At 47.7% G+C, this 12,878-nt stretch overlaps 1 protein-coding gene across 1 annotated transcript in view; it reads right to left on the bottom strand.

The window, feature by feature from the left end:
• MKRN2 (makorin ring finger protein 2) overlaps nucleotides 1–12,622 on the bottom strand; it is a 25,997-nt gene extending 13,375 nt beyond the window's left edge. The window contains exons 1-4 of the mRNA XM_034776984.1: nucleotides 12,493–12,622; nucleotides 11,060–11,188; nucleotides 3,598–3,776; nucleotides 1,177–1,484 (exon numbers count right to left, since the gene is read on the bottom strand). Of these exons, the coding sequence (XP_034632875.1) occupies nucleotides 1,177–1,484; nucleotides 3,598–3,776; nucleotides 11,060–11,188; nucleotides 12,493–12,518 (642 nt within the window). The 5' untranslated portion in view covers nucleotides 12,519–12,622. The remainder of the gene's footprint in view (nucleotides 1–1,176; nucleotides 1,485–3,597; nucleotides 3,777–11,059; nucleotides 11,189–12,492) is intronic.
• Between the last annotated feature and the right edge of the window lie 256 nt (nucleotides 12,623–12,878).

Genomic DNA, 12,878 nt, shown 5'->3' on the forward strand with positions numbered 1-12,878 from the left:
AACCCCCCCCCCCCCCCCCCCCCCCCCCGGAACAACAAAACCACATCCTTAAGAAAGGCAATCTCCCTGCCAAATTCCAAGCCCTTGCTCAAAGCACAGAGGCCCTAGAGAGTCTCAGCAAAAAACAGTTGAAATCAGGGGAAAATATATTAAAAATTCTTACATTCTCTGAAACAGCTGAATCATTTTGGCTGAAGTTTTCCTAAAAAAAAACTAAGCTTGAGGGAGATACCCAATATGGAAAATTTCAGCCAAACAGTTACAGTTTGGCAAAGTTATAATCTGCTGAAAACGGGCTTATAATGAAAAGTGTTAGGCATTCTTAGCTATATGCAGTGCTACCAACTCTACCTATAATACAACTGTATTAAACTTGGCACAGCAAAAATTCCCGCTGCTAGTTGGAGAACATAATTATAAAACCAAAAGGCCATCTAGCACAGTGGCAGTGATAGATCTTAAAAAAAACAAACAACAACAACAAAAAAACAGCTTTTACTAACAAAGCTACTGTATATGCAAGAGAACCAACTGTACTATGAGCAGCTGACTTGCCTCTAATTAATAGATTTGGACAAGGGTTACACAGAACTCAATGTAATTGAAGTGAACTGAGCCTAAAATCCTATCCAAATTGGCACTGGATGGCTCAGGAGAGCAGCAGTGGGATGCAGCAACTTTCCTGACCTCAAATTGCAGCGAATATCAGCAGTAACTGGAAGTTACCATTGGATTGCACCACGGTGGACTATGTGAAATGAGTTGGTTGTCTCAGGTCAGTGTGGTCTGGAAGAAGGAGTACAAGTAGAGTTTAGAGAACCTGGTGACCTTTTAGGCATGCTGTAAAAGCCATCTGTTTGAGAGGGTTTTTGGAGAGAGCCAAGAGGATTCTTCCCAGAATGATGAAAAAGGTGAAAAGGAGTTTCTATAGATGGCTGGCTGAATTCCTGTTGGATGATTATTTTAATGCAGCTGGTATTTTGTATCAACAACATGTTCAGGTGCCTAGAGCCTTCAATAGGTCTCTTATTAATTATTTTAAATCTAAATTAAAGTATATACACAAATGCTCTATAAAGCACTAAAGTTAGCCAGTAACACACAAGTGTCTGGGCTTTAGAACAAGCATATTTATATCATGTTTTAGACCCAAGTTCAATTTATGTTAATCTTTACCTTCTCATGAGCCTTCCTCTGCTCTGGGTCAAAGGGATGAAGTACTTGCAATTCACAGATTTCACACACATCTCCATGGAGGTAAAGACACCGGTCACCAAACTGGCATTCCCCAGCTGCTGCATAGGGACATAGCTGCTGTCCATCAGCATAGGAACTTCCAGCCACTGAATCTTCTTGGAGCCCACTGCGAATAGCTTCTAAATATGTATGGGGCTTCACTTCCAGATTATCATTTTTGTCACTGCAACACACTGAGTCACTCATGGCACTGTGTCTCACCTGTTCTTCACTCAAACCACATAAATCTTAAAGAAAAAGCATAGTATGTAGCATGAAAGACCACAGGAGCATAAAAACAGCTGCTACCTGTTGAATTATAGTTTCCTTGTTAATAGTTAAACCCTTTCACCTGCTGATCTCATGCATTTAGCAGCTTCCATCTCCAAAATTATCCAGCTTTACAGCCTTAAACTATCCACCGTAAAGCTTGAAGATACCAGGTACAGCATATCATGCATTTTCATTTTAAGTATTATAGAAGCCAAGCTAAAACTGCACAGATTTGCACTTAAAATGTGAAATAGGACTTTAAACATGTTCTAAGTGATTGAATTCACTCACCACAATTAACACATGGTCCCTTCACTGGCCAACTGCATATTCTATTTTTTGGGAGGGGGAGTTTGGCGGGGCGATATCAGGGGTTTTAACTCTGATACTGTCACCTGTTTCCCCTGCCAATTAGCCTTTTGGGAAATTTCAGGTTCCCCTAGATATGAGATCAGCAATCAGAAACCCCAAACTTCCCACATACATTCATTCCCACATCATCTCCGACACCGTCCAAGTCTTCAATTTAAACACAAAGCTATACCCCTCATACAGAAATAAAACAGCTTATGGTGAAAAGAAAAGCAGAGATTATGGTCTATTTATTATTTCTGTTCTCTGACATTACTATCCAGCTTTCCTGAGCATCCAGGGGGCCTTAGCACAGAGACCCTGGGTAGGAAGACTGGGCAGCAGAGGAGATCTGGGGTTCTGCAGGGCTGTGACGAGGAGGATTCAGCATTGCAATCTCAGAGGATTGTGAATGGGGATGCACAGAGGGAGAGGTCAGTGGGGCGGGGGAGTTGGTGAGACCAGGCTGGGTATGTGTGTAGTAAAGGAGGTCTGGGGCAAGTGGGAGCTCAGTCCCTCTGTGCTAGGGCATCAGCAATGGAAGGGCTCCCTTAATGCTGGTGCCTGAGGGGCATAGGAAGGTCATCAGGGGGATGTGAGAGGCAAAAGTTGACTATTCACATGAGTAAAGTTACCAACGTGCATTAATGATCTGGAGGATGGCGTGGATTGCACCCTCAGCAAGTTTGCAGATGACACTAAACTGGGAGGAGTGGTAAATACACTGGAGGGTAGGGAGAGGATACAGAGGAACCTAGACAAATCAGAGGACTGGGTCAAAAGAAACCTGATGAGGTTCAACAAGGACAAGTGCAGAGTCCTGCACTTAGGACAGAAGAATCCCATGCACTGCTACAAACTAGGGACCTAATGGCTAGGCAGCAGTTCTGCAGAAAAGGACCTAGGGGTTACAGTGGATGAGAAGCTGGATATGAGTCGACAGTGTGCCCTTGTTGCCAAGAAGGCAAACAGCATTTTGAGCAGTAGAAGTAGGGACACTGCCAGCAGATCGAGGGACGTGATAATTCCCCTCTATTCAACATTGGTGAGGCCTCATCTGGAGTACTGTGTCCAGTTTTGGGCCCCAGACTACAAGAAGGATGTGGAAAAATTGGAAAGAATCCAGCGGAGGGCAACAAAAATGATTAGGGGTCTGGAGCACATGACTTACGAGGAGCGGCTGAGGGAAGTGGGATTGATTAGTCTGCAGAAGAGAAGAATGAGGGGGGATTTGATAGCTGCTTTCAACTACATGAAAGGGGGTTCCAAAGAGGATGGATCTAGACTGTTCTCAGTGGTAGCAGATGACAGAACAAGGAGTAATGGTCTCAAATTGCAGTGGGGGAGGTTTAGGTTGGATACTAGGAAAAACTTTTTCACTAGGAGGGTAGTGAGGCACTGGAATGGGTTACCTAGGGAGATGGTGGAATCTCCTTCCTTGGAGGTTTTTAAGGTCAGGCTTGACAAAGCCCTGGCTGGGATAATTTAGTTCGGAATTGGTCCTGCTTGGAGCCTGGGGTTGGACTAGATGACCTCCTGAGGTCCCTTCCAACCCTGATATTCTATGAAATGTTTGTGGGATTATGCCCTATGCATGTTACAAATGCAAACACACCCTTTATAGCCATCACTGAAATGAAAGTGATGAAAAGCAAAGAATGGAAAGCAACAGAACTACTGCTAAAAATCATCAAGCCAGGAACAGTGAAGAGACTGACATTAACTGTTCGTACTCACCTCTATCCCTAAGCACTAATGTTCTCTTTTTGCGTTTTCCAGGCTCATGTGTTTTGCTCTTGATTACAGGCATGTTATGCTCTGGCAGAGGGTTAGGGCTGTTGAATGATGGTGCAGAAAGGCTGGGTGGCACAGTACCCACTGCACCACCAGACCCAGATGGTCTGGTGTGATCATATCTAAAAAGAGAAAACAATGTAATAAAGTGCCACAAAAACTAAGATCTCGTTCAAAGCACAATCACTATTATTCCAGGAAGCTAACAGATAATGTGGCAAACTCTTGATTTCCATTAATGAGCCTGTTTATTCAATATATTAGCTTATGGCTCATGATGTGTTCAGATACAACATGGATGATGATACTACTACTAAGGATTTCTATGGAACATTTTAAGGATCTCAAAGCACTTTACAAACATTAAGCCTTACAACAGCCTTGTGAGATGGGATCTCCATTTTACACAGAGATTAAGGCCTACATTTTGGACAACCTGCTGGATTTTAGCTACTCAGCAGCTTTGAAAATCAAGTCATACATCTTTCATATTGGGCACGGAAAAACTGAGGAACCCCATGTCAGACACTTTTGAAAATGTAGATTTAAATGATTTCTCCAAAGTTGCAAGACAATGCTGAAAGGACAATATTCTTAAAGCCAGGTTTCAGAGTAGCAGCCGTGTTAGTCTATATCCGCAAAAAGAAGAACAGGAGTACTTGTGGCACCTTAGAGACTAACAAATTTATTAGAGCATAAGCTTTCGTGGACTACAGCCCACTTCTTCGGATGCATATAGAATGGAACATATATTGAGGAGATATATATACACACATACAGAGAGCATAAACAGGTGGGAGTTGTCTTACCAACTCTGAGAGGCCAATTAAGAGAAAAAAAACTTTTGAAGTGATAATCAAGCTAACCCAGTACAGACAGTTAAGAAGTGTGAGAATACTTACAAGGGGAGATAGATTCAATGTTTGTAATGGCTCAGCCATTCCTAGTCCTTATTCAAACCGGAGTTGATTGTGTCTAGTTTGCATATCAATTCTAGCTCAGCAGTCTCTCGTTGGAGTCTCGTGTTTTTGAAGTTTTTCTGTTGTAATATAGCCACCCGCAGGTCTGTCACTGAATGACCAGACAGGTTAAAGTGGTCTCCCACTGGTTTTTGAGTATTTTGATTCCTGATGTCAGATCTGTGTCCATTAATTCTTTTGCGTAGAGACTGTCCGGTTTGGCCAATGTACATGGCAGAGGGGCATTGCTGGCACATGATGGCATATATCACATTGGTAGATGTGCAGGTGAACGAGCCCCTGATGGTATGGCTGATGTGATTAGGTCCAATGATGATGTCACTTGAATAGATATGTGGACAGAGTTGGCATCGGGCTTTGTTACAAGGATAGGTTCCTGGGTTAGTGGTTTTGTTCAGTGATGTGTGGTTGCTGGTGAGTATTTGCTTTAGGTTGGGGGGTTGTCTGTAAGCGAGGACAGGTCTGTCTCCCAAGATCTGTGAGAGTAAAGGATCATCTTTCAGGATAGGTTGTAGATCTCTGATGATGCGCTGGAGAGGTTTTAGTTGGGGGCTGAAGGTGACAGCTAGTGGTGTTGTTATTTTCTTTGTTGGGCCTGTCTTGTAGGAGGTGACTTCTGGGTACTCGTCTGGCTCTGTCAATCTGTTTTTTCACTTCAGCAGGTGGGTATTGTAGTTTTAAGAATGCTTGATAGAGATCTTGTAGGTGCTTGTCTCTATCCGAGGGATTGGAGCAAATGCGGTTATATCTTGATCCATTGTCTACAGCCAAGCTCTGTGTGGTGTGTCCTGGATGGAAGCTGGAGGCATGTAGGTAAGTGTAAGAATATTTCCAATATACCTCTGAACAGCATACTAACCCACAGAATCCTCCCTCCCAGCACTACAAAAAAAAGGATTCTGCGTGGACTCCTCCGGACAGTCGAAACAACAGACTGGATTTCTACATAGATACCGGAAACCTACTGACCGCTACACCTCTTAATTAATGTATGCGTGTGTATACATAGAGAAATGCGCGCGCACACACACACACACAGATGGATTTTTCAAAAGCACTCAACATTGGCCTAATTCTGCTCCCACTGAAATCAATGGGAATTTTAGTCTTTAGGTAACAGCATGTTCATATCAGCTCTGTGTTCTTGGGGAACCAGGGCACAGTACCCAGTCTGACTCACAAAAGACACCCCCACGCCAGCCTCTTCTTGAACCAAAGCCGATCAGAAGACTTACAAAAAGCAATGAAAAGGCAGTGGGAGACGCACCTAAACCCCTCTGGACAAGGGTGACAGGATTAAGGCAACTCCCCTAGCCTCATCTGCATCAAAGATGGGTCAGGGAGGCATCTCCATTAGCATACAGAATGGAGAACAGAGATTCCAAGGCAAGAACTGCACTGAACTGAGAGACCAGAAATGCAGGAAAGCACTGCATGATGGGGAATCTCTGCTCCAGCTGTTAATGAACCCACGCCTGCACACACCCAGCTCAGTAGTTATCAGACCAATTCTAGTAATGAATCCTTTATTGGTATGCAAAATACTGAAGCTGCCTGATTGTATTGTGAGCTCCCTGGAAGTAACACCACCCATAGCTAGCAATAATCTGTTCCTATTGTCTAGCCTGAACAAAACAACTTTGGTATACTCCCTTGAGCCATCAGTTTACCCACAAACAAATCTAGTGTTCTCCCTTGAACCATTGTTCTTTCCCTACAAAAACACCTACCCATGCTCAAGTAAGTGCTCTGATGCCTGGATCCAAAATCTGCATCAGTTCCATTGGGATTTCATCTTCTCCTGACTGATCGTGCTGGAGCTCTGCCAGTCTCCAGCACTCCGGACCCTCAGCTACCACCACTACCTGGGAACCCTGATAGATTCAAGCTTCACGGACTGGTGAGAAGTCATCTCTCTTTCGCTTTCTGACCCTGACTTGTGTGATTAGTTATAGTTTTCTAAACCTAACTTTTGTAATCAAATTTAAGATCCCTGCAGCGCCCAAAAATCCTGTGGAGTTTGCTCATCAAATGGGTTACTACCAGAACAATTGTAACGTAAAAGTGTGGATAGGGATGTGCTGAACCTGAGGCTTTCTAAGTGCTGCCAGCTTGATGAGTCTAAGGGCATATAAGGGTCAGCTTGAGAGTGCTGATTAATCCGGTCCTCTCAGATGCACTCTGTTAACCTGTGTGTGTTCATCTGATTCTGGCACTAGAAGAACACAGCCCTGGGGAACCTAGGTCCTGTAAGATAGCTCCAATTGGGAGGGAACTTGCAGAACGGAGACGTAGAGCTCCGTATGAGAGAAGACAGTTACCTTTTCCGTAACTGGTGTTCTTTGAGACGTGTTGCTCATGTCTATTCCACAACAGATGTGTGTGCTCGCCAAGTGCACTGGTGCCGGAAGTTTTTCCTCTAGCAGTACCCGTAGGGGAGCACTCTAGCAACCCCTGGAGTGGCGCCTCCATGGTGCGATATAAGGGATACTGCGTGCTCCGCCCACCCTCCGTACCTTCTTGCCAGACAACTCCGACAGAGGGGAAGGAGGGCAGGATGTGGAATAGACATGAGCAACATCTCGAAGAACACCAGTTACGGAAAAGGTAACGGTCTTTTCTTCTTCGAGTGATTGCTCATGTGTATTCCACAATAGGGGATTCCAAACTGTATCTGTTGGAGGTGGGAAGGAGTTCACAAACTCTCGGGACGGAGAATGGCCCTGCCGAACCCTGTATTCTCCCTGGTCTGAGATGAAATTGCATAATGCGAGGTGAACGTGTGAACTGAAGAACACGTGGCAGCCCTACAAATGTCCTGAATGGGGACATGGGCCAAAAAGGCAGCCGACAAGGCCTGCACCCTAGTCGAGTGCACCTTCACAATTGGTGGCAGAGGGATTCCCGCCAGGTCATAACAGGTTTGGATGCATGAGGTGAGCCAGCTGGAGAGTTGCTGAGTGGAGATCGACCGACCTTCCATGGGCTCAACCAAGGCGATCAACAGTTGCGAGGACTTTCTGAACGGCTTAGTCCGCTCCAGGTAAAAAGCCAGAGCCAGTCTCATATCCAGCATGTGAAGGTGGCGCTCCTCACTGGACGCATGTGGCTAGGGGCAGAGGACCGGCAGAAAAATGTCCTGACCCATGTGATAGGCGGAGACCACCTTCAGGAGGAACAAAGGGTGTGATCAGAGCTGGACCATATCTTTATGAAACACTGTGTACGGGGGCTCGGAGGTCAGGCCCTGAGTTCCAAGACCCGCCTAGCCGACGTGATCGCAACCAGAAAGGCCACCTTCCACGAAGGGGGTGACCAGGAGCATGTGGCTAGCAGTTTGAACGGGGGCCCCATGAGACGGGCCAACACCCAGGTGTAGGTCCCACTGCAGGACTGGGGCCCATACAGGAAGAGACAATCCAACCCCTTAAGGAATTGGCCAGTCATAGCATGGGAGAATACCGTGGGGCCCTGCACCGGCAGATGGAAGGCCGATATGGCTGCCAGGTGCACCTTGACTGACAAGGGCGCCAGGCCCTGGGCTCTAAGGTGGTGGAGGTAGTCCAGAATAAGCTTAATCGGGGCAGTCACCAGGGAAACGCCCTGCTTGTCCGCCCATCTGGAAAACCGAGACCACTTTGCCAAGTAGGCTCGGCACATGGAGGGCCACCTGCTTTCTAGGAGGATGTGCTGAACCCCTTCAGAGCATGTCCTTTCCTCCCTACCTAACCATTCACAGCCACTCCGTGAGATGGAGTGCCGCTGGGTTGGGGTGGAGGAGGCGGTCCTTGTCCTGGGACAGCAACGGCCATGGCGGGACAGCAACGGCCATGGCGGGACAGCAACGGCCATGGCGGGACAGCAACGGCCATGGCGGGGCGACCGCCAGGCCTGTGAGGGTCCCATACCAATGCTGCCTGGGCCATGCCGGGGCAATCAGAAGGACCCGGGTCTTGTTCATCTTTATCTTTTCCAGGACCTTGCAGTTCAGCAGGAAAGGGGGAAACGCATAGAGAAACTTGCTTGACCAGGACAGGAGAAAGGCATCAGAGATGGTGCCCCCTCACCCCCGAGCAGAACCGGGGACAGCAACGGTTCTGACGAGTCGCAAACAGATCCACCTGGGGAGTTCCCAACACTTGGAAAAGTCTGTGCATCACCTCTGGGTGGAGAGACCACTCGTGTTGAGAGGAGAAGTCCCTGCTCAAACGATCTGCCTTCTCATTCCGGGCGCCCGGCAGATGGAAGGCCTGTAGGCAGATGTCATAGGCTATACAAAAGTCCCACAGCCTAAGAGCTTCGCAGCAGAGGATCGGGCCTCGCTTTGCCTATTGATGTAGAACATCGAAGCCTATTGATGGACCCTGACAATCCGGCACTCCAGGTGTGAGCGGAAGGCCATACACACCGTCTGTACCGACCTGAGTTCCTTGACGTTTATGTGGAGGGTCAGATCCCAAGCTGACCACAGACCTTGGGTCTGAACGTTCCCCACGAGCCCCCCATCCCAGGTCCGACGCGTCAGACACCAGTTCCAGCAACGGGGCCCTGCCCCTGAACGGGACCCCTGGGAGCATGTTTCTCGGGGAGGACCACCACCATAGGGAGGTGATTACTGGCTTGGGAACCGAGAGGACTTTGTCCATCCAGTCTCTGGCCTGGGAGAACTCCGAGGCCAACCAGAGCTGGAGGGGCCTCATCCTGAGTCTGACATGATGGACCACATATGTGCACGTCAACATGTGACTCAAGAGCTGGACACACACTCTGGCTGTTGTCACCGGAAACCTTGTGACCGTGTCTATGAGCCCCTACAGGGTCTCGAACTTATCTGGTGGGAGGGAGGCTTTGGCCGACGAAGTGTCCAGAACTGCCCCGATAAACTCTATGCGTTGTACCGGGACTAACTGGTTTACCAACAGGCCCAAAGTGGTGCATGTGGACAGAAGGAGTGCCATGTGATCCCACACCTGCGATCGTGAGCTTGACCAACCAGTCGTCCAGATAGGGGAAGATCTGGACCCCCCGGCGCCTGAGGTAGGCCGCCACCACCGACATACGCTTTGTGAATACCCTGGGGACTTTGTATCCGTTTGTTCCTTGCTAACAGGAGCCATATTTAGCACCATACTCTTTTGCGGATGCAAAAGTGTGCTCCCACCAGGACTGACTCTGGTAACAAAGGACAACACCCATAGGGTTTCATTGTGTCTAGAACTAGGATTTGATGGCTTAGGATCCTTCAGTATCAAAGTTTTTGCCTTTACTTCAGGAGCAAAGGACAGTACTTTCAGCAGGATACACTTTTTATTCCCTGAGAGTTGAGAGTTGACACAGGCTTCTCAGTACTCACAGAACCAGTGGCTATGGAACTGGATGGTTTATCTGCTAGTGCATCCTGAAGCAGTAAGGCTTGGAGCTGATGCTCTTCACAAGCTATTGGGGTGAAGGTACTGCAGAATGAGAACTGTGAAGGTTGTCGACCTCCCCCCACAATCACATATGGGCATCCAAAGTGAGGAATACAGCAGGACAAGATGCACACTTCTTAAATCCTACCCACTTCCACTTTGGATCCACCATAGTATCTGCACACCCACACCAACATGAATGAACAAAAACTAATAAAAATACTTTATAAAGAAAACACACTAAAACGTCTAACATTAATACTAGCTGAGAAATCTAAGCTAACTTCAAAGTGGTCAGATGCAGGATGGAGCAACTTGGAAAGGGTCCTACTGATTAATGGTGCATGAACTGTACTGATATCTGACAAGATAATATTTTAATTTCTATAGCACCACTTATTTAAGGAACTCAAAGCAATCAGCCTGGTGAGGTCAGATTATCCCTATTTCACAGAGGTTAAGGACTAAACCTTGTATTAGAAATTTTAATGTTATCACACAAATCAAGAAATTCAGCATAAAAGTTCCACAGCAACCTTAACTCGGTCCCCTTTTTCCCCACAGCATCCGAACAAACAGGCATAACTCTACAATTTATTATTATTTGTATTACAGTAGCAGTCAGAGACCCCAGTTAAGACCAAGCCACCATAGTATTCAACACTACAAACATGAGATGACATGGTTTCCTAACTAAAAGCAACTTGCTGTCTTTAAAAAAAACCCACCACAAAACTCAAGGACAAAAAGCCATAGGATCATTCAGATTAATGCAGAGCACAAACATACAAAACCAGGAAACTGCTGAGTACCCAATTTATCCATCAGGAGTGCAATGTTTGCCTTTCATGTTGGTTTTATAAGCCTTTCATTATCTTACTCTTTTTTTATAAACGCATCCAATGTATCTTTGTTGCTGTTGTTCCTTTATTTCCTAGAGTGCACAAACCTATTATCTGCATCTTTTCTAGTTGTGGGGAACACACACTATACTAGAAGAGTGGCAATTTTTACCTGCAGCGAGCTCCATAGGCACATTGTCCTTTCTGGTAGTATCTGCAGACAGTAGAGGGTTTGCTTGTAGTTAAGTCATGTGAAAACAAACACCTGCTTCCTTCTCGACACACCCCTTGCATATAATACCTGAAGGGATAAATGGTTACAGCCACAGAGATCAGTTACAGATGGTAAACTAGGACAAACACTTATTTTCTAGAGAAAGGTTTTGAAGAGCCTCTCTCTCTCTCTCAATCCTGCCCTTTGTTCTCCATTGCAAGAAAAATCCCAGATAAAGGATTACACATGGGGAAACACAGTTCTCTATACTCCTAACTCCAGCTGGAAACTTAAATTAGCCACTTTAATCACATTATGCAACACTTCTGGTTAACACCTTCCTAAAAGGTCCTGTTGGTAAATCACTAAATACTTTTAAATAGGTGCAGCTGAAATACACAGATTCTTGATCACTGAAAACAAATATTTCCTTTTTGCATTCTTTATTTAAAAAAGGTAGCAGTAATGAGCACTAAATAACTCATAATTAAACAGAGCAGAAATACAAGATAAACTATTGCATAGTGTTACTTTCAACTCTCCATCCCCATGTAAATTTTTTAAACCAGGGAGCAGTATTATAGTAAATTGACAATAACGACACAAGGCAAACACTGGTCCCTCTAACAATTTGTTTTAATTAACTCAGTTCTTCTGCAAGTTGCTCAGGAGATGGCCAGATGCAAAAGGCACAATACGCTGGGAACTGAAACCCAAACAACAAAAAAGCACCGCTCTGTAATTCCAGAGGAAGAGACAGATCGTTGACATTAGGGAGAAACAAACCCCGACCCCATAAGCATGACCCCCATACAAAATAACTCGTAATCTGCAGCTTAGAGAGCCCGGCAACCTGACAGGACCCGACTACAAGCGTCGGGTCGGGACTGCAAACAACGCGACCCCCTGGGCTCCAGTCTCCTCCTTCGGCCGCTCTGGGCCGGGGCGCTGAAGTGAGCTCCGCTCCAATCCGCCAGCAGCAGCCCGGCCAGCTCGCTCCGAGCCCCGGGCCCGCTTGGCAACGCGCTCGTTTGTCCGGCCAGCTCGGCTAAGGCTGAGGGGCCCGGGCCGACAAACGCCCTGTACAGAGCCGCGTTCGCCGGCCGTTTCCAGGCAGCCCCGTACGGCCCCGCGCGCCGGGCAGCGCGACTCGCCAGGGACTGGCCTTGGGCTGGGAGGCGCCATTTCCAGACGCTGCGGCACCAGACCGGCCGCCCCGGAGCCGGCTCCAGCTGCCGTCCCGCCGGACTCCTGGCACAAAGGCCCAGTGGGCGCCGCGCCCAGAGCCGCGGGGCAGAGCGCGAGTCCCGGCGGCCTGGTGCGACAGCGGGGCGGGGGTCGAGGGCACTGCCGGGACTCGCCGCCAGCAGCTGCGTCGCCCCCACTCTCACCTGCAGGTCACCTCCTTGGTGCTCATGTCTCCGCTCCCAAGCCGCCCCCGCAGGCAACCGACGCGCTCCCCCCGCGCCGCTCGCTCTTGGTTGGTTCCGCTGAGCCCCGGACTCCTTCTGAGGGAACTAACGCCCCCCGGGAAACTCTTCACAGCGCACGGAGCCATAGAGACAGAGGGAGGGGCCAGAGCGTCGCTTCCGTGAGCCATAGAGATGCAGGGAGTCAGAGCGTTTCCCTCCTCAGCTATAGACACGGTGTGGGGCGCCCTCTGCTCAGACCATAGCCGTCAGGATGAGGAAACCGCCCACAAGCCCTTGAATCCAGAGTACGCGAGACAGGCAGACGGAGAGGAGAGCAGAGCGCTCCCCTCCCCCTGACATGGATG

Source organism: Trachemys scripta, chromosome 7 (assembly GCF_013100865.1).
Source record: "Trachemys scripta elegans isolate TJP31775 chromosome 7, CAS_Tse_1.0, whole genome shotgun sequence".
NCBI lineage: Eukaryota > Metazoa > Chordata > Testudines > Emydidae > Trachemys > Trachemys scripta.